At 36.0% G+C, this 27,574-nt stretch overlaps 1 protein-coding gene across 9 annotated transcripts in view; it reads left to right on the plus strand.

Annotated features, from left to right (window-relative positions):
- SDCCAG8 (SHH signaling and ciliogenesis regulator SDCCAG8) overlaps positions 1-27,574 on the plus strand; it is a 289,079-nt gene that overhangs the window by 123,008 nt on the left and 138,497 nt on the right. For all 9 annotated transcript variants that reach the window (XR_011975441.1, XM_072647603.1, XM_072647606.1 and 6 more), the window contains one exon: positions 22,595-22,737. Coding sequence is in view for 8 of the 9 variants with exons in the window: in XM_072647603.1 (XP_072503704.1) it covers positions 22,595-22,737 (143 nt within the window). In the remaining variant the exon portion in view is untranslated. The remainder of the gene's footprint in view (positions 1-22,594; positions 22,738-27,574) is intronic.

Below are 27,574 nucleotides of genomic sequence, written 5' to 3' on the forward strand. Positions count from 1 at the left end.
TGTGTGTGTATGATAAATAGGAAGTCATTAATAGATGGGACATGAACAGGAAGTCAGGAAAGTCAACAGGTAGAGATAAGGAGGAAGAACATTCCAGATATGAAGGACAGCCAGAAAAAAAATGGTTGGAGCCAAGAGATGGAGTGTCTTATTTGTGGAACAGCAAGTTAGAGAGTGAGGATGGTAGAGGAGGCAATCTCCTGTAAAGAAAAGAATTAAATAGGAGAGTGGGAATTATTTCCCATATGTGAATTCCAGGGCTAGAGTGAACCTCCAATGTGTTGAGATTTCTAGGCTAGAGAGAGAGCAGAGAATGCAGAGTACAGCTTGGAAAGGATATCTTAATAAGTGACTGCAAGGTACCTGGTTTTGGAGTGTTGGTCCTGGATGGGTACATAGAATATCATTTTCTATTCATCTGCCTCTCCTCCTATAATTTTTATTAGAAATTATATTTTGGTTATTAGAATCCCATCCGTGTGTTCTTTAAAACACTAGCATTTGTTATAGATTCTAACATTTTTGGTGATGTGATTGAGTCTTTAAACTTGCTTGTGGGAAGGAGTTGGTCAACAAAACAATCTTGTGGCATGTATTTAAGACATGCACATTTCATAATTAATGGCCACAAAGCAAACTTGTCATGATATTCCATGGACTTACTTAAGTACTTCAAGGATCCTTGCCTGTTTCTTTCAGTTTCATTTTTCATTTTACAAATGCCACACCTTAGTTAGGTGTTCTTCAGGAGCAGCTGTGGAGGAAAAACTCATCATGTCTTGGCTAGCTTTCTAGTAATGTGCATTTCCGAATTTAACTAGATTGGTCCAAAAATGATGGATCTATAGTTCATCACCAGATTTCTATTTAAATCATTTTCCACCTACCAGAGTTTATGCTTCACTTACCCAGCCTTAGAGAACCCAGAGTCACCTTCATATGAAGCTGGACAAAACATGAGTAGGACTTTTGTGAAGGTTTAAGGGTCAACACACAGTAGAAAATGAAGAAATTGTCTTTGTGATGAGGAACAACAGCTCATTTCCTCTAGTCCTTTTTTTCATTAGGTGATCTGGTCTTTTCTGTACAATTTTTATCTTTATACAAATGCCCCAGACCAGACTTTTTGATGAATGCTTGCGCTTAATCTCAGAAAAGAAGCAAACCAACTTTCACGCCTCTTCAGCTGCTTTTTTCAAACTTTCACAAGTTTGTACCCGGTACTCTGGACAGCTCCTGACAAGCACAGTGGTCTGCCAGTGGGGAACTTAGTGATGTGTGTGTATAGGAAGGAAGAAGTGAGATGGGTGAAGTCATGCTAGTCAGTACAGTGCTCAGAAATGTTTCAGAGGAGTTGATATAATAGTCCTGTTATCAAAATTAAGCCAATTTAAAATAGCATATGCCAGGCCTAGAGGCCTGTGTGGGCTACCCGAGTCTTTCTTACCTCACCTCCCGAGGTCTTCGGCTGGCCAAAACCGGATGCACATATGAGAGAAAGGACGTTCCAGAGTCGAACAAGGGTTGAGCTTTATTTCAGGGTCTAGTTACAAGTGCAGGGGGGTCTTCCTTAGGAGGAAGAGGGGGAGATTTCCTAAGGAGGCTAGGATCTTAAGGGCTTGGAAATAGAAGTACAAGCGGGGAGAGAGGGGGAGGGGAGAGAGGAAAGAAGAGGAGCAGAGCCTACTGTCCTCTTGGCTCCACACGTGCTAAGAGAAGCTTTCAGGCTTCCTCAATCCTACTTAACCTTCAGCCGCACAGTTTGCATCTCAATACCGTGCTGTTAGGTAACTAGGTGTGCTCCAATCCGGGACGACCTCGAGGGCAGGGAGACTCCACGCATCACGTATCTCCCGGGGAGAGGCGGAAATACCCGAGCTAGCCGAGCTAGCTCAGTCTGACCTTCTTGAACCCCCGCTGTTCATGGAGGGCCTCGTAAGACTCTAAGATTTAGAAGTCCCACTTTTACCTGCCCGAGACTGTCCACACGGATTTGAGCTTCCAATCCCAACAAGCATAAAAGGTTATTTTTTTTTTTTACTGTGTTATTCAGTTTAAAGCTCCTTAGTTGAATGTTTGTATATTTTGAATACATCAAGGAAGAACAAAGGTGACCACTAAGGTAGTTGCCATGGTTCTAGAAGGGTTCAGAAGAAAGAATAGTCATCTTAAGTTCAAATCCTCTCTCTGATATTTAATAGTGTGCAACCATAGTTAAATTAATTAACCTCTTAGCCTTAATTTTTCTCATCTGTGAAATGGAAGCAGTAATATTTACCCTTCTCACAGGAAAAAATGCTTTATAAATGTCAAAGTGATACATAAATATGAATTATCAATATAGCATAGTGGAAAGAGATCTGACCTTAGAGTCAGGAGTAATGATAATGATATTAATAACAACTAACATTTGGATAGCACATTAAAGTTTGCAAAGCATTTTACATACATTATCTCATTTATCCTCATAACCCCTTGAAACAGATGCTTTTATTCTCATTTTGAGAAAGGTTAATTCACTTGCCCGGGGTCACTCTGCTATTACTATCTAAGGGAGGATTTGAACTCAGTTCTTTCAGACTCTACATCTTGTGTTATAGACAATAAGTCACCTAGCTATCTCTAAGAAGAATTGGGTTTAGCTCTGATCTCTGGCACATACTAGTTATGGGACCACAGACAAATTACTTAACCTATAAGTGAACTCTTTAAAATTCGAGAAGCTACTGTGCAGGAATCCACGGGCATTGCTACAAGTTTCTTCCCTAAGAGTTCCTCATAGCAACACAATCATAGGTCTGGTCTAGTGCTATCACTATTGTTATTATAGTAATTGTCCAGCTCATCTACTAACACTTCATCCTACCTACAACCATTATCTTGCTTAAGTAATTAAGACATTGTCTTTCTTATTCCCATCTGGAACTGAGCGATTAAAGAAATGTCCCATTGGAGCACTGTTAAACTTTTAATGTGGAACAGGGAAGGAAGAAGTAGTTGGAACACTGGTAAGGACCCTCAATAATAGATAAATGACTTTAGTTTCCTAGTCTTCTAGATTGAGGTGGAAAGTTGCTTTGGGGCTAACCAGCCACAATATAGAAACAAAGCCATGTTCATTGAAATTGTTGAATCAATTTATGGGGGAAAGGAAAGTTCATTTTTTTAGCTTTAAGTGAAAAAACAAAATCTGAGTTCCTAGAATGGAATTTGCAGCAATAGTTGTAAAACCCAGAACTAGACTGAATTTTCTAAAAATTCCCCATAAGGTGAGATCACGTATGCCATGTTTCAGTACGTCTTAGTGCAGACGGGTTTTTTCCCCAATCAATTATGGCCCTAAAAATAAATCTTATTTTATTATTAAATTTTGCTGTTCATTCTTCACAAATGAATATCTCATTAGTACTGGTGAAACCTCTCAACAAATAAGGGTAATTTGTCAGTGTGTCACTTAATAGCAGCTTAAAGGAGTGAAATCTGGGAGGTAAGCTCAGCAGAGGCATAATTTCAGTAGTTTGGATATTCTACATTTAAAAATTAATTTCCAAAATAGAGTACTCCAAGTTTTTATTGTCTAAGGCACACTTTTGTTATTATAATTGAAGTGGCATAGATTGATTGAACTTTATTGCCAGAACAGAAACACTAGCATTTCATTTAACCAGGCACCTGTAAGTAGCAGCAGGAAAGGAATGTAAATAAAAGGCACTTGATCTCATCTTGATTCAGATTTTGTAAAATGTGAAGTGATTTTAGAATGTACTGTGAAGTCCTGGGGAAATAGACAGGGATTCCTATTATCGGTAATTTGAATGTGACTTAGTTGGAGTTAAAATATGCTCTTCCTTAGGATAAAGCCATTGAGGATAAATTAGAAACATTTATGAGAAATTACCAGTAATGGGAAAACATAGGTTCTAGTTCAGACTCTGCTATTAACCTTAGGCAAATGACTTTGTAAACCTCACTAATACTGGCCAGGATAATCTCTAAGGCCTTTTTTGAGTCTTAAAATCTTTGATTCTCCATTTCCAAAAAGGGAGAGAGGCAGCGAGAGAAAGAGAGAGAGAGCAAAAGAATCCCATGTTACAAAGCTTTAACATAGCCAAGTCTATATTCCTGATGTATTAGGGTGCCTTTTGTTTAAAAAAGTTTGTGTATGTGTGTGTGGGTACATATATATGTATGCATGTATACATATATATGTATTATGTATGTGTGTGTATAGATACAATAGATATTTGATATGTGTGTATAAACATGTATTATCTCATACATATATATATATACTAGTGTGTGTATATATATATATACTGAATATAGGTGTGTGTGTGTATACACACATATCTATAGATATATAGTATATAGATAAAATATTTATATATCTCTTTATATGTGTAAATGGTATATGTGCATATAGTATTTAAGGAAAAGGACCTCTAGTGACCATACTGATAATGTGCATATCTTTGAAAATTAGATATAAAATGACCCAAAACTATGATGGCTTTAGGATTCATTTCACCCTATAAAATTTTAACTTATATTTCCCAGGAAACTGCTATTTAAACAGTAGCTAGTCATACTCAGTCTGAAAAAGAATAGTGGGATCAGTTTATTTAATTATTACAAAGCAACCTTTAGAAAAATATTCCAGAGTTTCAGGTGGACTGAAAAGAAACTCCATCTTTTTCCTTATAGTTCTTTTTAACCTGACGGTAAAATGTCTCAACCTTAATGTTTCCAGTTAGAATATTCATAGGATGATATTGCTAATCTCCCTTCACTATTTATTGTGGTTTTTACAATAATCAGTAATCCTTATTTAATTCTAATCCTAACTATAATGTTTTGATTCTGAAAGGGCACCTAATTATTGGGTTCTTATTTCTTTAATTATGTTTACTTTTAAAGGACATCATTTGTAGAAAAATAGAAATAATTGCATTTCCACATGACAAGCATTACACATCATATGTAATAATCACATCATTAGAGACACTTTTTCACTTTACAATTAAGTGACTAATATAGAAATTGGAGTATTCCCCTTAAAGTATTTTTAACTTTAATGTAAAATTTTATAAATCTACTCAACAACAAGATCAAATACATACATTCCAAAATTTGTAATGAGTAATAAATTTCTCATGTTTAAGTATGTTTTTATTTCACCTCTTGCAAAATAGAATTTATCTTGGAAAAAGAAATGTTTTCAGTTTTTCAAATATTAAGAATTTTTGTGTATATATGAAAACATTTCCAAGTTTGATATTTTGTAAGACATTTTGTAACTTAAGTACTTTCATCAATTAATTATATTTACAGTGTCATTTACATATTTCTGTAATTATTTGCAAAATTCTATTTAAAATCCTTCTAATTTGTAGAGAGAAATTTTACAGTTTTCTAATTGTATTAGCCACAATAGCATTGGTTTCAGCAAAAGAACTCATTATTTTCATTTTGTAATCTGATCTAACCTATATGAATCTTTCCCTGATCCCCCACCACACTAGTCTTGTCTTGTTGATAGCTCAAATTTATCTTGTTGATATCTTATTTATACACAACTGTTTGCATATTACTCTTCTGGTTAAAAAGTGTGCTTCTTGAGGGCAGGGACTCTGCTTCTGCCTTGGTTTGTATCTCCAGTGCATCCTTAGCACAGTGCCTGAGGCACAGAAGGTGTTTAATAAAGTTTTTTGACTAATTTAATTGACTCATTTTCAGTTGAATTGAGTAAATCAGTGATTCTATAGATAATGAAAATAAATCATCACACTGCATAGCAAACTATAAGAATACGTTGGTTGGATTTTACTTGACAAGAATACTGGAAGTTTTTTAATTAAATGATTATAGATGCCTCCCCACTAAATATATCATGGTGTTGAATTGAATTTATATTAGAGCTGAATAATAATGTTGTAATAAGTTCACAAGAATTTCCATTCTGTGTTATATCCCAGGAAATGCTAAGTTGAGAGAAAAAAAAACTTCTTGCCAAGTAAATGAGTTGTTGAATCTGCTTCTTTGGCGTGGATTTGTAGGGAGAAATGTTTCTGTTTTAAGAGTTGGTGGGATGTATTAAAATATTTATTAATTTGAGCATTGAGGACTTGGATAGAATGTTTAGTTAGAGGCAATAATAAATTATAGAATTGTTTTCTTATGCCTTATGTGAATCTTAAAATTTTCCCTTTGGGTCCCTCTTTTTTTTCCCCCTAACAAGTTCCTTTTGTTTCATGTAGGTTTCCATTGCTTTGAGGCAGCTATGTGGTGCAGTGGAGAGAGTGCGAAGCCCGGAGTCAGGAAGAGTAGACCACAAATGCAACCTCAGAAACTTACTAGCTGTGTGACCCTGGGCAAGTCACTTCACCTCTGTCAGTCTCTGTTTTCTCAGGCGTAAAATAGGGATGATGATAGCACTAACGCCCCACTTTCCCCCAGAGTGTTGTAAGAGTCGAATGAGATCATGTTTGTGAAGCATTTTGCACAGTACCAGGCACAAAGGAAGCCCTCTATAAATAGGTATTCCCTTATCTTCCCCTTCCCTTTATTTATTTCAGCCTTTATCTTTAAGACTTGTAAAGGTCTATATAAATATTATCTCATTTGATCCTAATAAAAACCCCAGAAGTTATTATTCCCCATTTTACACCTGAGGAAACTGAGACAGAGGTTAAGTGGTTGCTCAGGGTCACATATGTACCAAGTATCTGAAGCTGGATTTCAGCTAGGGTCTGCCCACCTCCAGGTCCAAGGTTCTCTCCGCTGTGCCACCTTAGTACCCAGTATTCCACCTGAAGAAGCAGTCTTTTCTGAATCTTCCGGTAGTCTCCCAGAATGTAGAATATAGAGAGAATAGCAATAATAACGGCAACATTTGTTTATTATATAGGGCTTTCCAGTGTGCAAAACCCTTCTCAAATATCATCTCATTGAGCCTCACAGCAATTCTGAGAGGTAGGTGCCATTGTTATTTCCATTTTACAGATGAGGAAACCGAGGCAGAGGTTACACAACTTTCCCATGATCACACAGCTAGCAAGAGACTGAGTATAGATTTGAACTTAGGTCTTTGTGACTCCAGTCCCAGCGCCTGATCTACTTTCTAGCTGCTTTGGTAGCATGAAGTCAGTATAGCAGAACAGCACGTGAAAGAACCACTGTTTGTAGATTGGCTAAGAGACAGCAGCTCAGGTACTTGACTTCTGTGAAGGACAAACTTGTCATTGGAACCAAGCACTTCTTGGGTTTCTGTTCATCCTCTTCCAGAGAGGAGTGCAGAGTCTCCTGAGAAAGACATGTTAGTGTGGGGATGCTTTCATGGCTCCCCTGCCCCCCAATCTTATTTAATTTTGGTACTATTAGTAGTTAAAATTTATAAAAACATCTTAATGTTTGCAAAACATTGTGTGTGCACGCACGCGCATGTGTGTCTGTGCCAGATAGCCCTGTGATTTAAGTACTGCATGTATCGCTCGTCATAATCTCTCTGGGCCTATTTTTCCTCATCTGAAATGAGGGTGTTGGACTATATTACCTCTGAATCTGTGTGGTTATGACTACCATTTTATAATGAGAAAATTGAGAGTCAGTGAGATTAAGGGATTTGTCCATAATCACACTTTTAGTAAATATCAGTGGCAGAATACAAAACCTGATCTCTTCCTAACTCAAATCCAACATTCTTTCCCCTTTACCGAGATGCCGGCTGAAAACTGACCACTAAAAAAAGCACTTCCTTTAGCATGATTATTATTAGTTTCTGTATGATTTGATGAAGAAGAGATGTGTTTTCCTTAAGAATATTTCTACTTGTGCTTTAACAGGATTATTCCCCTTTAATGAAAAAAGCAAACACATGAAACAGTTTCTTGGTATTTGTAAAAGACTAGGAATTCTTTAGTGATTCTCCTTTATCCCCCTTTAGAAAAATTTTGTTTCTCTTTAATGTAGACTTCAGGGGAATATCATTGTATTTTATTATGTTTTTGAATGTCACTGCTATAATGAGATTGCTGCTTTTGAAATGGCCTCATAAAAAGTCATTACCAGTTTGAGTCAGTTAGGTCTAATCTGATTTTTAAAATTAAATTAAGTCCTGTAAAAACAAGTGTTTTAGCTTGTATACTAATACAGATCATAAAAACATGTAGTAGCAACTCACACCCTACCTACCTACCCTTTTCCCATTCCACTATAGATACATGGTAGCCTTTTCTCTTTCATGACTTTTAGGACCTACAAGCAATCTCTGTTGAGGGACTTATCAGTTAAAAAGACCTAGAATTACCAGTGACGTATCTTTATTTTTCAAATGGAAAATTATTTCTTATTTTGGATTGATGATTACCACAACTGATCTAAATTTCTTTTTATCAACTCTTTTTTATTTCAGTAGTTAGCAGATCTTAACACCTCCACATTAGTAGAGAGTTTACATAAATTTTTGAGGTCAAAATAATTCATCAACAGGTGTCTAGCCTACTAGTGCTGAATCTCTCCAGAATTAGCTGGGCTGGTCTTAAAAAAAACAGACAGAATCTGTCACAAAGCCTATAATTTAAACCCTTTTAACTTAGTAGAACCTGTCAGAGTTTGGATTCCATTAGCATAGCTTTTTGAACAGTGTTGAGACAATATAACAGTGAGGCACTGGGCTAGAAATTTAGTGAATCACTCTCCCAAAAGTCATCCTCGCCAATATTGACTGTGGCTGTACATGAAGGGATAGTTTCTATCTTATATTCAGTGTGTACCTGTTGTTCGAAATCCGTTTACGGTTGTAATTAAATAATTGTTGTTGTTTAGTCATTTTTCTGTCAAGTCCAACTTTTTGTGACCCCATTTGGGGTTATCTTGACAAAAATACTGCAGTGGTTTGTTGTTTCCTTCTCCAACTCATTTTATAGATTAGGAAAATGATACAAACAGACTTAAGTGATTTGCCCAGGGTCACACAGCTAGGAAATGTCTTGAGACCAAATTTAAACTTCAGAAGAGTTTTCCCGACTCCAGGCCCAACCCTCTATACACTGAGGCACCTAGCTGCTCTTATGTTCACATACACTGAGAGCAATGCTATAAGAAATGTTATATTCGTATACAAAAGCACAAATGAACAGTATATATGTGCATACTGTGATTTATAACATTACTATAATGCAAGATCAAGGGAATCCTATACACAATATTTTCAACACCTTGGTGGCCCTGAGGCATTTGACAGAGTAAGCAGTGTTCCAAAGTGGGTAGAGTGGTGAACCAGGAGTCAGGAAGACTCCACTTCAAATCCATCCTCCAGTGCTTACAAGCTGCGTTGCCATGGAAGTCATTTACCATCTCAGAGCCTCAGTTTTCCTCATGTAAAAAGTGAGGGGGTTGTGTTTGATAGCTTCTGAGATCCCTTTCAGTTTTAAATCTGTCATCTTGAAAAGGAAGAACTTAGACTGTATTGTTGTATATTTGGACAGTGGTACTCAAATAATATAGTTGATTGGGGTCACTACAGTAAAGTTTGTCAGGACTGTGTTTGGCTATATTTTGTCAAGGCGTAGATTAAGATTTAGATTACATGATTATGCGTTTTTCAGATGACATAATTCTAGGAGCAATAGCAAATATTATTGGATGATGGAACCTAGATTCAAAAAAAACCCCAAAGGTTAAAATGAACCTGATAAGATGAACTTTAACAAAAATAAATGTAAAGCTAAGTTTAAACATAGAAGTTTACTTTAGAATAAGTTATAAAAATGCAACGTAAAGGAGGCCTAATGCCTATACTTAAGAAGAAATTTTTAACATGAATGAACAGTGTGATGTGTTTCCAGAAAAGTTTAATGCAAATTTATCCTACATTAATGAAATATCCAGAACATGGAAAGTCATTAATTGTTCCATTGTACTTTGTCCTTCTCAGCATACATGACGTGTTGTATTCAGTTTTAGAACCAGACAACCTGGGAGAGTAATGACATGGTCTTGTGTCTAGAAGCAGACAACAGAAATGTTAAAGAATATGGAAACTTTGTTGTAAAAGCAGTAGTTGAAAGAATTAGAAATATTTATGGTAACTGTCTTTAAGTGTATAAAATGCATTAAAGAGGATAGGGATATAGGAACTTTGACTTCATGTGGCTATCAAATAGATATTATAAGTAGCTTTTTGAAAGTGTCCATTTCACTCCTTTGATCACAACCTTTCATAAGGCTTTTATCACCTCTCTCCTGGACTACTGAAATAGACTTCTAACTGATCTTATACTTCCAGTTTCTCTTTCTTCAGCCCTTGTTTTCTTTTCTTTTTCTTAGTCATATATTTATTTGCTATTTTATTTCCCTCCAATTACATGTAAAACATAATTTTTAGCGTTCATTTTAAAAAGTTTTGAGTTCCAAATTCTCTCCTTCCTGTCCACCCATCCCCTGTCATTGAGAAGGCAAGCAATTTGATATACACGCATAATCATGCAAAACATTTCAGTATTAATCATGTTGTGAAAGAAAACAGATAAAACATAAAGAAAAATAAATTTTTAAAAATGTGTGCTCGATCTGCATTCAAACACTAGCAGTTCTTTCTGTAGAAGTGGATAGTGTTTTTCATCATGGGTCCTTTGAAATTGTCTGGATCATTGTGTTGCTGAGAATATCTAAGTCATTCATAGTTGATCCTTGTACAATATCGCTGTTACTGTGTACAGTGTTCTCCTGGTTCTGCTCATTTCACTTTGCTTCAGTTCATGTAAATCTTTCCAGGTTTTTTTTGAGAGCATCCTGCTCATCATTTCTTATGATATAATAGTATTCCTTCATAATCATATACAATAACGTGTTCAATCATTCCCCAATAATGGGCATCTCCTCAGTTTCTAACTCTTTTCCACCACTAAAAGAATTGCTATAAATATTTCTCTACATATAGGTCCTTTTCCTTTTCTTTTTTTTATCTCTTAGGGATAAAAGGAATCTCGTTGTGGTATTGTTTTGCTTCTTTTCTCAAGTTGTTGGATTTTTTTCATTATTTCCTTTTATTACTGACATTTTTTTCCCCAGTTTTCCCTCCACCTCTCTTATTTGATTTTTAAAATCCTTTTTGAGCTCTTCCAGGAATTCTTTTTGGGCCTTAGACCAATTTACATTTTTCTTTGAGCCATTCACATAGAATTTTGACTTTGTTTTCTTTTTCTGTTTTGAGCTTCCCTGTCACCAGCGTAACTTCCTATAGTCATGTTCTTTTTTGTTGTTTGCTAATTTTTCTTGACTTTTAACTTGATGTTAAAGTTGGGCTCTCTTCCTATGGAGGAAGTGGCACTGTCCCAAGTTTTAGTCTTTTCTTGCTGTTTCTCTCAGAGTTAGTTCTGGGGAATCTGTAAGTTTTCAATTCTTCCAAGATTGTATGACCTAAGGAAAGGTGTGTTTACTCCTCTCACAGCCTGTGTTCTGATCTGTGAGCAACCACAAGCATGCTTTTCTACCCTGGATCTGTGACTGGGGTCCCCACTCCCCTGTGGCCATAACCTTTGGTGTGCTATTTTCTCTCCTCCCTCTGGGACTGCCATCTAGGACTGTGACCTATTGCCCATGTGTGGGCAATGTAACAGAGTCCCTTCTCCAGTGCCAGCCAAGGGACCCCTGTAATCTCCTTCTGACCAGTTGTCTGATTGCCTTCCCATATGTGGGCTGGAGCTGGAAACCACTGCTGCCACCACAGATTCAGTCCTCTAGGCTTTCTTTCATACTGAGGCACATTTGACCTTGTCACTTGCCAGCTCAAGAATCTCTAGTTACCTTCTATTGCTTCCAGGATAAAATACACATTTCTCATTCTGCTACTCAAAGTGCTCCATGATCTTCCTTCTACTTAGCTTTTCTTATTAATTTCCTGTTACTTCCCTTGATATACTTTATACTAAAAATATCTCACTAGCTATTCCCTGAGCTCAACTTTTTCAACTTCCATCATGCCTTTGCAAGCATTGTGCCAATGCCTAAAGTGTACTCTCTGTTCACAGGAACACCTTAGAATCCCCATCATTTTTCAAAGGTTAGTTTAGATAGAACTTCTGTTTCCCGGTATCCTCAGTTATTCTTTTCTTTCTCAAATTGCCTTGTTTTTACTTTTTGGTGTACGTGTTGTATCTATACCTTCTCCCCTCATCCTCTAATATAATATAGACTTAAAAGCAGTTTCTATGTCATTTCTTCCTTTTCTTCTTACCTTTGTATTACCAGCAGTTAGCATGACTCCCCACATGTGGTAGATGTTTAACAAGTGTTTGTTAGATTGGATTGGAGTTTATGGGCCAAACATGCATTGAAGTTACTGGGGTGGGGGGAGATTTGGGTCCAGTATTTTCTACTTAAAGTTGTGCATCAATAGGATGGATGATCTTTTGAAGTAGTGAGCCCTCCATGAAGCAAACTACTATCCACATCCAGAGAACTAGAGAGTCTGAGTACAGATCAAAGAATGCTATTTGCACTATCTCTCTCTCTTGTTTGTTTGTTTCTTCTTTCTTGTGGTTCATCTCATTGGCTCTAACATGACTAATATGAAATATATTTAATATGAATGTATATGTAGAGCCTTTGTCAGATTGTACAGTGTCTTGGGGAGGGAGGCAGAGAAAATGTAAAACTCAGAAGCTTGTGGAAGTAAATGCTGAAAACTAAAAATAAATTCGTTTTGAAGTAGTGTGCCTTCTATGAGTGAAAACATTCAAAAAGACTCACTAAATTTACTCAGGGGTGTTATTTTCTCTTTTAAAATATTTTATTAACTTTTTTTTACATCATTATCATTTTCTATTTCCTTGATCTGAGTCCAACAGAATCCTCCCTTGTAACTGATAAGTATAATTGAGCAAAATAAATCCTGCAGATTGGTAATGTCTGAGAATGTATGCCTCATTCTGTACCTGTTGTCTACCAACTCTGTAATGTGGTAGAAAACACACAGTTAACCGTCAGTCCTCTGAAGTCATAATTAGGTGCTGCACTGACCAAAATCCGAAAGTCTGACAGTTATGATGGTCATTGTGTGAATCATTGTCTTGGTTCCGCTTACTTCACTCTAAATCCATTCTGAAAGGCCTTCTCAAGTTTATCCAGACTCTTCACATTCATTGTTTCTTATGGCACAGTATTCAGATCATAGAATCCCAAGAGTTAGAAGAGCCCTTCGAAGTCACTGAATCTGATCTTCTTCCTGACACAGACATCTCCTCAACAACGTCCATGATAGAGTGTGAAGATGCTGGTTCTTTTTGTTCCTGTGCTTCTGGAAAGCAGTCTGCAATTATATGAAATAATTATATTCAAACCACAGAATCTTTACAGTTGAAGTAATCCACTTAGTCTCCCACTTGTTTAAACTATTACCTGATCAATGAAAATCCACTTCCTTTCCAATTCTTTACTTTACTTCAACAATAGCTGCTACTATAAATATCTTGTATATGTTGAACCTTCCCGTCTTCATTAATGAGATTGCTGCATCAAAAGGTTTACATATAGTTTAGTTAAATCTCTTTACTGAAGTGCAAATCATTTTCTGAAATGGTTGTGCCAGTTCACAGCTCCACCAAGAATGTATGTGACTGTGTTTATCTTCTGCTGAGGATGGTGTTGAGGGGATTTCTTCTTCAGGTGAAAGACTGGTCAGATGCCTCATGGTGCCTTCCTGTCTTAAGATATTATGGTCTGAATATTTATGTTGTAATTATATGTGTACGTACATTCACAGTTCAACTCAACAAGCATTTTCTTTCTGCTGTTCAGGTGTTTCAGTCATACCTGACTCTTCCTGACCCCGTTTGGGGTTTTCTCGGCAAAGATGCTGGAGTGGTTTGCCATTGCCTTCTCCAGTTTATTTTACAGATGAGGAAACTGAGGCCGACAGGGTTAAGTGATTTTCCTGGGACCCATAGCTACTAAATTTTTTTCCAAGTTGGAACATAGGTTTTCCTGATTCAAAGCTCGGTGCTTTATCCACTGTGCCACCTCGCTGCCCAAGCATTTTATTAATTTTCTAATGAGTGGCACTGTGGGTATCTGCACAGTACGTTTAAAATATTTTCTGGGAAACTCCTACTTTTATATCAAACCTTAAGCCTAAGCCCTAAAACGGAATTACTTAAAAGCAAAAGACAGTGTTCTTTCTTCTGCTTTTACTAATAAAGGGTTTTCATTCTTTAATGTCTCAGGATTCTAATAAATGCTGTAAGAACTAAACTAAAACACAGCAGGGCCTCTTTGTAGGAGATTTGGTCTCTACTATCTATTGTGCTTTGTATGTGAAGATGCACATACCCTTAGAAAACCTATAGAAAACCATGGTGTGAGAGATTTAAGTGCCGACTCCAACCATTTAATGTGTGTGTGTGTGTGTGTGTGTGTGTGTGTGTGTGTGTGTGTTCTCTGTTAATGTATCTACCTTTGGAGGGGTATAACAGGAAAAGAAGATGAATAATTCTTGTCAAAAGTTGGAGATGAAAAGGGAGGTACCCTTTTTCTGCCTGGGAAGATCTTTCTTTCATTTTTAGATTCCAGTAGTATGAAACTGAAAGCTTAGTGGCTGGAAAAGTTCCATCAAGTTGTGAAGAGGACAAAAAGATGCATCTTTGAAGGCTTTATCAAGCAATTCTTCATCCAGTTATTCCTAAAGTATTTTCCTAGGAATGTTTCCTCAAAATGGATAATTTCCCAGTAGGGATTTTGTCGAATAAAGCTCAATACCTTACCTAGTACTTTATACCTAGAATAGGTATTTGATAAATCTTTGTTATTTAATTGATTTAGGATATGTAGTCATTTATATTTGTTATTCCAAGTAAGAGTTGTTGTCTTTTGTTTAACATATCTGTATTTTAAGTCTTTCCCCCATGCCAAAAGGTAGGCCTAGGCATCTTGAAGAGCAAAAAACATTTCTTACCACTTTTGAATTTTTCATTATGTCCAATATAGTGCTATGAATACTGTAGGTATGTAACACATATTAAAACAAGGGAATTTATTAATTTAAGGTATTGTTTTAGATGTCATTGTGTGTACAACAATAAATAATAGGGCATTTTTGCCCTTAAGAGTCATTTTAGCAAAGTCAACTTGTGTAAATAGCTCCATCTTCTACAAAAAGAACACAAGAAATAATTTAAGGAATGTGTGTGTATGTCCTTTGTTGTTGAAGAAGACCATGCCATCAGAGAAATGATGACATGACTTGCACTTGACTTTGTTTTGAGTGAGGGAGGGCTGTGCAGGTCACCAGCCTCACTTCTCCTCCAGAGCCATCTGAATCCAGTGACCAGATATTTATCAGAAGGACTAGAAGTGATGCAGGATGAGGCAATTGGGGTTAAGTGACTTGCCCAAGGTCACACAGCCAGTGAGTGTCAAGTGTCTGAGGTGAGATTTGAACTCAGGTCCTCCTGACTCTTGCACTGGTGCTCTATCCACTGCACCACCTAGCTGCCCCAAGTTAAGGAATACTGATTAATGGAATACTGGCTATTAGATAATTGAAAAATAGAATACCCACAGCAATGAGAATATGAGGGGACAGCTAAAACAAATAGTAGCGACCAAAGAGACTCCCTGTGCCAATCAAAGAGGGGAGGGATAGAAAAGGAAGGGAAGAAGGATGAAGAGAGAGTGATTATGAGGACAGACTCAGTGATAGGAGGCAATGCAGCTGAAGTCACAAACAGAGGGGTTGCAACTAGAAAGTACAAGGATGGTCTTTCTCTTAGAGACTGAAGCAAATGGAGACAGGGAAGCATGATGCAGAGGGGGTTTTGAGATATTTATCAAGTATATTTAACACATAGTTATTAGTGTTCTTTCTACTTCTTTAATATAGATTTGTTCTCATATAAATGACCATAAAGAATTTATCTGTAATAAATTTACTTTGGCAAGACACAAAGCAAATTTTTGTCACTGATTGGGTGAAATCAATTTATATGTTAATAAAGTAGTTATGTCAATTGGCAAGAGCTCAATTTATTAGTTCAACCTCATCAATACCCCTTAGCTATATGGAATTTCTAAAAATTTTTCTCTGGGTTAAATTATCATGTTGTCATTTTCATCATCGTATATCATGTAGATTTTCAGTTCTTCATGTATTCATGTGAAATAAATTTACAGTAGTTGTAGCTCCAAAATTTGTTACTTCATTGTTCATATTGCCCTAATAATTTATGTTTTTGTTTTACCCCCTTTCCAGGGCTTGGATTCATTCCCCTGAAAGTGTCCCTTATATATTTCTCTCTCCCTTTCTCCTCCCTTTCTTCTCCTCATTGTAAAAGACTGATTTTAGAGACTGTAAGATTTCTCAGAGGTTATAAGAGAACTTTTTAAAAGAGTCATAAAGAGTTCAATGCATGGGATAAATAAAAGCTATCAGAATGTAAAGGTTCTCAAATACCTCTTTTTTCCTTTTTTAGTTATATTTAGTTATATTTTATTAGTTATATTATAAACATGTATAATAAATATATAAAATATTATATTTATTAGTTATATTGTTAAGGCAATATTCAATCCTAGAACTGTGTCTTAAGACATTCATTCCTTTCTGTTGTTTACTTCCAAGTCAAGAAAATAGGTGCAAGCAGTATAGAAATTTTGACTCCAAAGGTTCGGTAGTGATTCCAAAGATGTATTTATTGAGGACTCTAGAAATATATCTAGTTTTTGTTTGTGCGATCTATACTTTACATGTTGATATATTCTTAAAAACCTGTCTATAAATTGAATCCTTGGAAATCCTATGATACTTCAAATTCACTAGAATTGCTCACTGTTTAAAGGAATTGAAGGTCAATATTTGTGTAAAGTATAGAAAAGAATGATGCTTTCCTAAATCTTTTTTTGTAATCTGGATTTTTTTCCACATTTGGTTTTCCCAAAGCAGGTTGTAGATGTTGTACAACTAGGGTGTGATCTCTATGTTGTGGATGAATTGTGCAGCTAGGGTGCAGTGTGTTGTATGCCACATTCAGCATGTATCATATATGAAGGCCACATTATCCCTAGGGCACCATGTGGAATAGAGATGAGGTCCTGACCCAATTGGGCGATGCAGAAGGGTATCCTGCCAATGAGAGAGTGGCATTTCTGGCATCAGAGTTCCTTCCACCCATCTGGGTTGGTGCCATGGCAAGTTTCCCTCACTGAGGGAGTGGATCTAGAGCCCTGATCCAGCTGGTCAGATTATTTGCTGATTTTGGTTATCTGTGCCAATGATCCCTGTTGCTGGCATGGATGATAAGGAGCTGACTATAATCTGTCCTCTGAATTCCTGATCATTAGATATCTCTAGGTTTTGTGGTATACTTTTATTCAGCATTTTAAGAAATGATGCTAGCATGAAATAACATATGAAGCACTTTGCAAACCTTGAAATGCTGTGTAAATGTTGGCTGTTAATAGGATTATTTTGGAGAGGAAGCACTTTTACTGAATTCAGTAAAATTTACAGTAATCTTTTGAATTCTAGTTTTTAATCTCTTACGCATGAAAGTATCCTTAGACAAATCACTTTCTATGAGTATCACCTCATTCCCTTATTAATTAAATGCAGATAAAATTGCTGACCCTTTTCAGAGGAGGGCAAGAAATCTGCTGACATATACTGGGAGAAAAACAGCTTGATTTGATAATAAAATATAAGCTGAAATTATGGTTATTATTAATATGAGTTTCATTTGTGATCATGATGGACCAAGGTGAAGGGAGCCTTCCCATTACAGGGTATATCAGAGAGCATCAGGTGGTCAATTGAAGCTGATTCTTTCAGGAGGCAATTCTATCTGAAAATTGTCCTATTGGAGGAGCAAGAGGGACCAAGTCAGAGCATCTGACATGAGAGGTTAAGGAGCCTAGAGAATGTCAGTACTTATGTTCCTGGTTCCTATCAAAGTAATGAATACTTGGTAGATAACTTAATCAATATTTGTTGAATGTAGTTGAGGTGGGGAAAAGTTTGTCAAATTGAGGAACAGTTATATAAATGATTCAGTTTGAATTACCAGTGTTTAGTCACCTATGAACCACTCTTAGTACAACACCAAACTTGTCAGCTTTGGGGTCTGGACAAGTGGTCATTATAAAGAATGGAAATTTGGGGGATTTTTTCAGAAAAATTATTAGCCTAGAATTTTCCTTTTTCTGAGCAAAAATTTTCCCCACTCAAATGAACTCAAAACTTTGCCATTATTACTAATTCTTTCTGATTTCTTGTTCCTATATTTAATTAGTGATGTAACCTGGTTCTCTCTTTGTACTGTCACATCTCTTCTCCTTTCCTTTCCATCCTACTAGGAGGCTCTCTTCACTTCCTAGAAATACTACTACAAGTCGCTTTATTCTATACTCCTTTACATTTTCAAACTAATCTTCCTAATATACTAAGATAAATATTACCTCTCCATGTCATTCTCCTATTCAAAAACCTTAAACAGCTCCATGTATCTTGTAAGATACCTTGGCATTTCAGGCCCTTCACCATATAGTCCTCAATTTCCAGTTTTCTCTGCTACTCTTCCCATCCAGAGCCCCTTAATGGAGCCAGTGGTCTGTCTACTCTCTCCCAAAAATACTTTCCTCATTTTAGTAATTTAAATTTTATCTTTCATTGTCCTACATAAAATCTCCACTCCACTGAGACTGGTCTATTGTGTGGCCTAAAATATGGTCTTTGCATTTTTGTCTCAGTTATTGCCTTTCTTTTTCTGGGTCCTTCCGTTTGGAATGCCCTCTGTCCTCCTATGTAGTACTTGAATTCCATCCAGTTCTTTAAGGCCCGTTTCAAGTTTCACTGACAGGTTCTGGGGTACAAAGGAATTCCCTCTATAACATCCCTTACAAGTGATCATCCAGAAAATTTGGATCTTTGGAAATATGAAACTTAGTACCTCACAAAGGAATCCATTTTAGAAAACTTATTATCAGGAATGTTTTCCTTATGTTTCAGTGTCACATTATGCCTCTCTTTGGTTGTCATTTCTAGTTCTCTCTGTAGTCCAGTAGGGCAAACCTAATTTATTGTACTCATGGCGAACCCTCATATATTTGGAGGTAGTTATCCTATCACCTTAAGTCTCCTCTTCTCATGGCTAAACATTCCCCATATGCTTTAACCAGTTGTATGGTACATTTTTGAGTCCTCTAATCATCGTGTGGGTTTTTTTAACCTTTTTTTAAAATGAATACTATCTTGCCAATGTCACACTAAAACTTGGCAACTAAAAATGAAAAGAATATTCTAGATGTGGTCTGATCAGGATAGAGGTTGGTGTTACTATAATCTCCCTTTTTTCTGAACCCAGTGCTTCTCTTAGTACAACCTAAGATAGCATTAACTATTTCTGGCTGCCAAGTTATACTGTTGGTCTACATTGTCAGACTGAGGAACAGTTATATAAATGATTCAGTTTGAATTACCAGTGTTTAGTGACCTATGGACCACTCAGTATAAGCATATACTAGGGGTAATACATTGCATCTACCAAAACCCATGTCCTTTTCACACGAATTGTTGCTTAATCACATCTTCCCTATCTTGTATCTCTGCACAATTGTTTGGGTTTTTTTTCCAATCCAAATGTAGACCTTTACTTTTATCTTTATTAAATAGCACCTCCTATATTTGGCCTCTCATTCCAGATTGCTGAAATGTTTTTGAGTCTCAGTTCCTTCATCCATCATGTAAGCTGTCCTTCCTAGATTTTTATCTAAAAATTGAACAAGTGTGTCATCTCTTCCTTCTCCAAGTCATTGATAAAAAATTGTTGAAGAGAATAAAGCCAAAGACAGAGCCTTGGACTGTTCCAATTCAATCGATCAATCAGTCTACAAGGTTTCATTAAGTGCCTCATTTTTGCCAGGCCCTGGGAATTCAGAAAAAAATGAAGTAGTCCCTGTTCTCAAGGACCTCACAGTTTTATCAGAGAAAATCACATGTTCGTAAATTAGTACATACAGAAAAGATATGAAGTGAATACAAGATCCTCAGGAGAAAGGAGGGCATTTGCTATTGGAAGGAGCAAAAAAGGGCTTCAGGTAGAAAACCGTGTTTGAGCTGAGTGTTAGAATGAAGTGAGAGATTCCATGCTCCTTGAGTGAGAAGAGAGAGAACATCGCAGGCGCTCCTTCCGTGTCAAAGGTTCTTAGCGTTTTTTGCAGGTTTGTCACGGGTCCTTTAGCAGTGTGGTGAAACCTGTGGATCTCTTATCAGAATAATGTTTGTACACGAGTAAAATACATAATAGGATTACAAAAAGAAATTAATTATATTGAAATTGAGTCATCAGAATATGAATGTCTTCCTATGCTGACCCACTTCCTTTCATTCCTGATCTTTGGGCTCTAGTCATTCAGTCATGTCTAAATCCACCAAACTGTCCACCTTGCTTCTTGTCCCAGCGATGTCGTGGAAGATTCCATTAATGGTCTCGCTGAGCTGCAGCTATGCTGTATCAGTAGCATCCGCATGATGTCAGTCATAAGTGCCCGTTCTTGATCAGTCTTTCCAGCTCCAGTGATCACAGATGACATCACTAATTACTGCAGTCCATAGCAATCTCTAGGTATAGAGGAGTTGTTGCTTGTACTCCTCATCTGACTTTTAAATTGTATATTGTATTATTCATTACTTTTTAATATGGCTAGATCTTTTCCTTCTGTTTACATTGTAAACTCCTTTAGGATGAAGGACCATATTCATTTTTTTGTGTGTTGTAGGCAATTAAGGTCAAGTAACGTGCCTAGGGTCATAGCTAGTAAGTCTCTGAGGCTGAATTTGAACTCAGGTCCTCATGACTCCAGCTCTAGCGCTCTATCCAATGTGCCACTTAGCTGCCCAATTCTTAAAAAATTTCTCACAACTTTTAGCAAAGTGTCTCTATATATAGGCAATGCTTTTAAGGTATTTTTGAATGAATGACTGTTTTATAAAGTTGAATTACATGGTTCAAATATAATACTTCTTTACTTTTCTCAGTTTTTACTTAGTTTAATCAATTAAAATTTAACATAATCAGTTTCTTGGTTGGTCTGTAATTAGTATCCCAAATGAAGGGTACAATGAAAATAGCTAATATGGCGGAATGGTGTAGGGAGCAGCGTAAGCTGTTAGTAGCTCACATTTATATGGAGCTTGATAATTTACAGAACTCATCGCAAATTCTGTGAATTGCCTGTTGTTATCATTTTGATCTGCTGACAGGGAACCTGAGGCGTGGAGTTATTATATTAAGCAATTTTCCTACTGTGGCATAGCCACTGAGCAGAAGGGTTGGGACTGGAACTCAGGTCTTCTGACTCCAAAGCCAGCTCTTTTTCTGCTGTTCTGTGCTGCTTCTGTTCCGAATGAAAGGGATATATGTGTGCTGTTCCTTTAAATATTCCAGTGCATGTATGCAAAGTCTGTTTCATACTCCTCTAAGTATTCTATGGTTTTGTTAAAGAGAAACTAAATCCTAATTCTAAAGGGAAGAATAAATAGTAAAGAAAAATCTAAATAATAAATTATATACCATGGGCATAGTTTATTTCTGCATAATGGGCTTAATATAATAGTTAGAAATTATTCAGAAATTTAAAATTTGAATAAAAGGAAATAAGAGGTTTTGAAAATGCATGCAACAGCAGAACTCTGAGTTCTTATACTTAATCCTAACTTTTTTCTCCAAATGGATCTTGTATTTCTGTGTGTTTAAACTGCTCATTTCTCTTTGCCTGATTAGACAATATAGCTTCTCTTTTTGCATTAACTTCTTGTGGTTTTATTGATTTTACAATAAGTATATTAAATATTTTTATATTTATCTATACTTGCTAGGTTTTATATAAAAATTAAATTAAAATGTGTATGTTCAAATTTTATTGTTATTCTGAGTATTATTTGTCTGGGGACATTTAAATGACAATTGGGTGTAACATTCTGAAAATAATAGCATATGCTAATTTTTCTTACAGTAAGAAGGTTAACTGTTTATCAGAACAGCTAAAATACCCTTTTATTTTCTTCAAATAATCTCTATATCTGGTTGATGTTTAAAAGAACTTGTGTGCAATGTTTTGTCCAAATTCTAGTTTGTGAAATACTTTTAATATTTAGTGCCTTGAGTTCCATTTTAATATACTATATTACTGTTGGAGACAGCTTAAAATATTTTACCTCTTTCATATGACATTCAAAATATGAATACTAAACAACAAATAAAGTTGTCATAAGTAAATCCCTATTTATGAAATAGCCAACTTTACTATACACAAATGCTAAATTTTAAAATAGTGGCATTTGAGGGGGGAACATTATTAAAAGCAAAAGTCTAGGAATAGAATAGGAAATAGTTTCCTACTTCATTATTTCATTTTAAAAATGGGTCTTTACAATCTAAAAAATATCTCACTAATCTGTATTTTGGACAAGTCATTTCCCCTAGTCATAAAAAAGGGAAGGGTGCCTACCTTTTCTGATCTTCATTTATTATATTTATGTTGAAAAATAAAAGTAATCTAAAATGTGACTGCCTTGATTTTATATGGATGATTTTTTTTTCCCAAGGAAATAGAGAAACTGAAATTAGAACTGAATGAAAGCAAGCGGCGTATTGAACAAGCTCAGCAGGATGGAGCAAGAGCCAGAGATGAGTGCATAAAGCTGACAGAGCTGCTGGGCCAAACTGAGCACCAACTGCACCTCACCAGGTACCCCTAATCCTATTAAATGCCATAGCACACACTGCGTTCTACTCCTTTTTTTCCACAGGCATCCAGGCAGTTGTTGCAGACAGTCTTAGTCATTCGCTTTATGCACAGCTTTCAGGCATATCAGGAAACGTGCAGACGCAAAAGCAAAACACCCAGATATGGGGATGATGAGTATGGCTTATATAAAACACTACATCTCTTCTCTAGGACTCACATGTATCAGTGATTCTCTTTCAAAACAGCCAAAAGAACACATTGGTGCCCCGATATGGAAAGGCCTGGGTTTTAACCAGGGTGCACATTTGGGGAAGAATGCTGGGTGCTTCTGATGTGGAAATAGGTATAACACAATGTGATGTACAAGGCAAATTGAGAAGAAAGAGATCTAAGATACAAAATTTGAGTGGTAAATGGTATAAAATTTAGAGATGAAGCTGAGTGCTGCTATTGATCCATTGAAAAATGTGTTTGCTAGGTACTTACTGCAAATTTTGTTGTTACTTGTAGTGTGATATGAAGGTCTTTATTAGAAAACTCCAGTGCCATGTATATGGGTCCTCAGAAAGGATCAGAACATTCCAAGAAACAGATATTCTGAATGTATTTTTTAAAACAAGAAAATATAACAATCAAGTAAATGTGCTCAGTTATTCAAACCTCCATCTTAGTGACTTCTACATATTTTGAGTTTTAATAAGTTTTTTTAATTGTATATCAAATAACTACGTTCTTCATGTATCTTAGGGTCCATTTGGTCTTATAGAGAATCTTGCTATCTAAACACATACGAATCTTCATGATATTAGGTTCTAAAATCAGTTAGACAACAGCCATCCATTCACACTAGTATGCTGAATTTGAACTATGAAATAGGGACTGATCCCTTTTACATTAAATATGACAATATAATTCAGAACACGGTACAGTAACAGATGGAGGAAAGCACCACTTGAACAGCCTGCATTTGGAGAGAAAAAATATTCTAGAGGTTGATGAACCTCCCAAAGTTTTGGGGTTATGTTAAGATGCCTTTACTTCTGCTAAAATAAAACTTTCTTCAAAACATTTTGTTATGATAATAATCCAAATGGTATGCCAAGCTCCTCTTTACAAAAAGCAAATCCAAAATAATACCGTCTATACATGTGTGATATCTTGGAAAAATCCCAATAGTTGAAACAATTTATCAGGGAAAAAATTGCTTCATAATGCAGAATAATAACTGTTCTTTTAATGCAAATTTAAAGTAGTTGTAGAATCAGGATCATGTCAGTGTAGTTTATATAGTTAATCATGGAAGTTTTAGATTTTAGCTTTATCATGAGAATGTTAATATTGTTTCCCCTCTGTCAGACTACTATTGAGCACCAACCATTAGTGTATTAAGCATCGCTATGCCACTGAAATGGACACCTTTTAGTGTCTCAGTGCATCTGAGGAGCAGTAAACAAATGTTAATGCTGGATTTGCCCTTATACCATTCTGTCTTATTCATAGAGTTAATTTGAGAAGTCCAAGAACATAGAGAGTTTCCTTAGGTAGTTTTTCCTTTGCTTGTATAGTCTATCAAGACCAATTTTTTCCCCCAAAGACAGCACATTAAGATGCAGCTAAAAATGGGTGATTGACAACTAGTTTCTTTGTTCCTCCTAAAGATTATTTATATCACCTTGATGCTTCATAAAATTGTGTTCTGTTGATCTTTATTTCAGTTGGTTTCAGAAAACAACATACCTAGCCTCACAAAAAATAGAACTTCCAGCAAGTCCTCAGCATTATTATTCTTTTCTTAATTACAGCTTCTTTCTGAGTCTTCTCTACATAGTTGGCAAAATGAATGCTTATAAAATTGTAGGTGAATTGAAAATGGAGAGTACAGACAAGATGCACCCTTTTCGTGCAAAGCACAAGATTGTTGACAAAGTTTTCTACTCTTAAACCACTTTATTCTGATTTCTAAGCTTTTTCTTCCCCACTACCCTTCTTTATTAATCCAATATATCCACTTCAGTGCCTAACACAGAGACTTCACACAGTAGGTGCTCAATAAATGTTCACTGAATAAATTAAATACATTCAGTTTGATTCTTGTGAACCTTTTTTCTATTTCAGTTTAGACCAGCTGCTAAAATAACAAACTGCAAGACAGGTGGCTAATCACCATATAGCTTCAACTTAAACATTTAAAACTTCATGTTCTAAACAGAAGTTTAAAAATGTAATTTTAAAACTATATGATAAATAGTTTAACTATGAAAATGAATCCAGTTCTTCAGGGGAGAGGAGAAGGAGATGAAATGGAAATATGTGGATGATTTGAGGGAAAAAATCCCCACTTCTCAAATCTGATTTGTACTTCCTTGCCAATGGTAAGGAATTTTCTCCTTGAAAGTTTATGAAAAACAAAAGACAGAACCTAGGAATTCAGCATTTATTGAATGCAGTCCCTCTGATTTGCTGTATTTGGGTAATCCAGCTTTATATTAGCTGCCCCATGTCATTTAGCAAAAATCTCCATGTAGATAAAGAGCATTCCAGAGAGGTAAAACCATGACCTTCTCTGATCTACTTCTAAGTTTCCAGGTTGGGGGTCATTTAGAACCATAAAAAGGCTGTGTCTCTGCTTTACTCACTAGTAGAGGGTTGGTAAAGTGAGAATGAGAAGGTAGAAGGAGAACTAAGCAGAGAACAAGGATCTGGGCACTTAGTGACTGTGTCTACTAAATATATATTTTTTTAATCTGATGATGATCTGAGTTCTAATTAACTATCCATAGCCAAGGGTTTTCCAAGAGCCTACGCATAACTTATCTTTCTATTTGCCTATGTAGAAAATGGAATGGTTTTTTTCCTCCATATACCAAACAGGGATACTGCTTCTCTGTGTGGCTGTAGTTGAAGGATCATAAGTTTAGATCTGGAAGGGGACTTGGATGTCATCTAGTCCAACCTTTCATTATTTTACAAATTAAAAAATTCTGAGATCCTGAGAAGTTATGTGACAGGCCTAAGATTACAGTGGTAGAAAGTGGAAAAAGGTAGGGCTCCTTCCATTTTCCAAATGAAGCATCACGTTAGCCATTTGTCAAAAAAAGAAACAAACAAAACAGAAATAAAAACAAAACCCTTTATGTGTGTGAAGGATTTCATCCAATACATGATTCTTACAGTAGGTTTCAGTAACAACCACAGTAATGTCAGCTGACATTGATGTAGCACCTTAAAGTTTTCACAATCCTTTACCTACTTTAAGGTGAATATTTAGGTGTTACTACCCTCTCTTTACTGATGAGGAAAGACTAAGAAATGAAGCAGATTCCCCAAGTCATATAACCAGAAGAAGGATTCACACTCAGGTCTCTCCTGACTCAAAGTTTTGTATTCTTTTCTACTACATCTAGCTTATCTGAAGTTCAGACCTCAGTCCTCCTGAATAGAGAGATGCATTTAGAAATAAGGGGGGAAAGGCTTGAGGGGCTGAAATAATTGCCACAAAGATTCTACAACAGAGTCAAAATACTCCAAAGGAGTATTTCTGAAGCCCACAGACTCTAATTTTAAAAGCAATTGTTATAAGCTTGATTATCTGGTTTATCAGCCAAATGTGTCTCTGTAACAAATCAGAGAAAGTGGAACTGTGCTGCTGGAATGTTAGAGCACCACATTGGCTATGAGGAAAGCTGGATCACAATTGTGGTTTTGACATTAACTGGCTACGTGTCACTCCACTGCTCAAAAACCTTGGTTGTTCCCCTTTGTCTACTGAAGTCTAAGCTTACTTTTCTGACATTTAGAAACTCTCTATCATCTGGCCTCATACCACCATTCCAGGCTTACCTCATACTAATTCTTTACATTAAAGGTTCTTCATCTTTTCTTATGTCATGGTCCCCTTGTGTATGGTGAAATTTGTGATACCCTTAGTTGGTGCCTACATTCATAATTGATTAGAAGTTAATGAAAATAAACATATAATTTTGTTTTCCTTCCAAGTTCAGGGAGCCCCTGAAATCTGCCTAGAGATCCTATAAGGGTCTTTGGACCCCAAGTTAACCTGATATATTAACTCTGCTCTAGTCAAGCTAACCTACTTGAAGTTTTCTTAATATACCTGGCACATTCCTGTCGCCCTTCTCCTTTCTTCCCAGTGCATCTATTCTGATAGGCTAAACTTTCTTCATAGAACTTTCTCTGGTCGCCTCATTTGGAAATGAGTGTTGTTTTTTCTCCTTGAACTTCTGTTAATACTTTGTTTTCTCCCCTTTTGGCACTTCTAAAATGATGAATGAGTTGCATCACTGAAAGGATGTCCTGTGTTATAGTTGTCTGCATTGTTTGTTATACTGGGAAAGAATAAACATACTGAATTGTATGACAATATATGTTTCAGTACATACTGAATGTATTTTTAGGCTTTGATTCTCTGTTCCCATAAATTCTAGTCATTATGTACTATTGAAGATGTGTCCCTTCTTAAATATTTTATTTAATAAGTATGAAAAAGTTCTTTGTGACTTAAAATTTAACTTTCCTTGAGTTCTATTTTTATTTGATTGGAATAGGACTCTACTATTCTATTTCCAATTATCTCAAGATGCAAAGTTGTTTTTTTTTAAGTTACACTAAACATCTACACTTAAATATGTATCTAGTTGTAGTTTGGAGGAATTATCAGCAAAATGTTATTTTTTATACCACTTACTTTTGTAATTAGATGATGACACCATTGATGATGTTTGCATACTTGAAAATGAGGCAAGATGTCTTTTCTTATTTACTTAGCATGAGGATTATCCAAAACTCTACTGTCTGTTATATAATTTAATCAAATGTT

This window comes from Notamacropus eugenii, chromosome 2 (assembly GCF_028372415.1).
Source record: "Notamacropus eugenii isolate mMacEug1 chromosome 2, mMacEug1.pri_v2, whole genome shotgun sequence".
NCBI classification, from domain to species: domain Eukaryota; kingdom Metazoa; phylum Chordata; class Mammalia; order Diprotodontia; family Macropodidae; genus Notamacropus; species Notamacropus eugenii.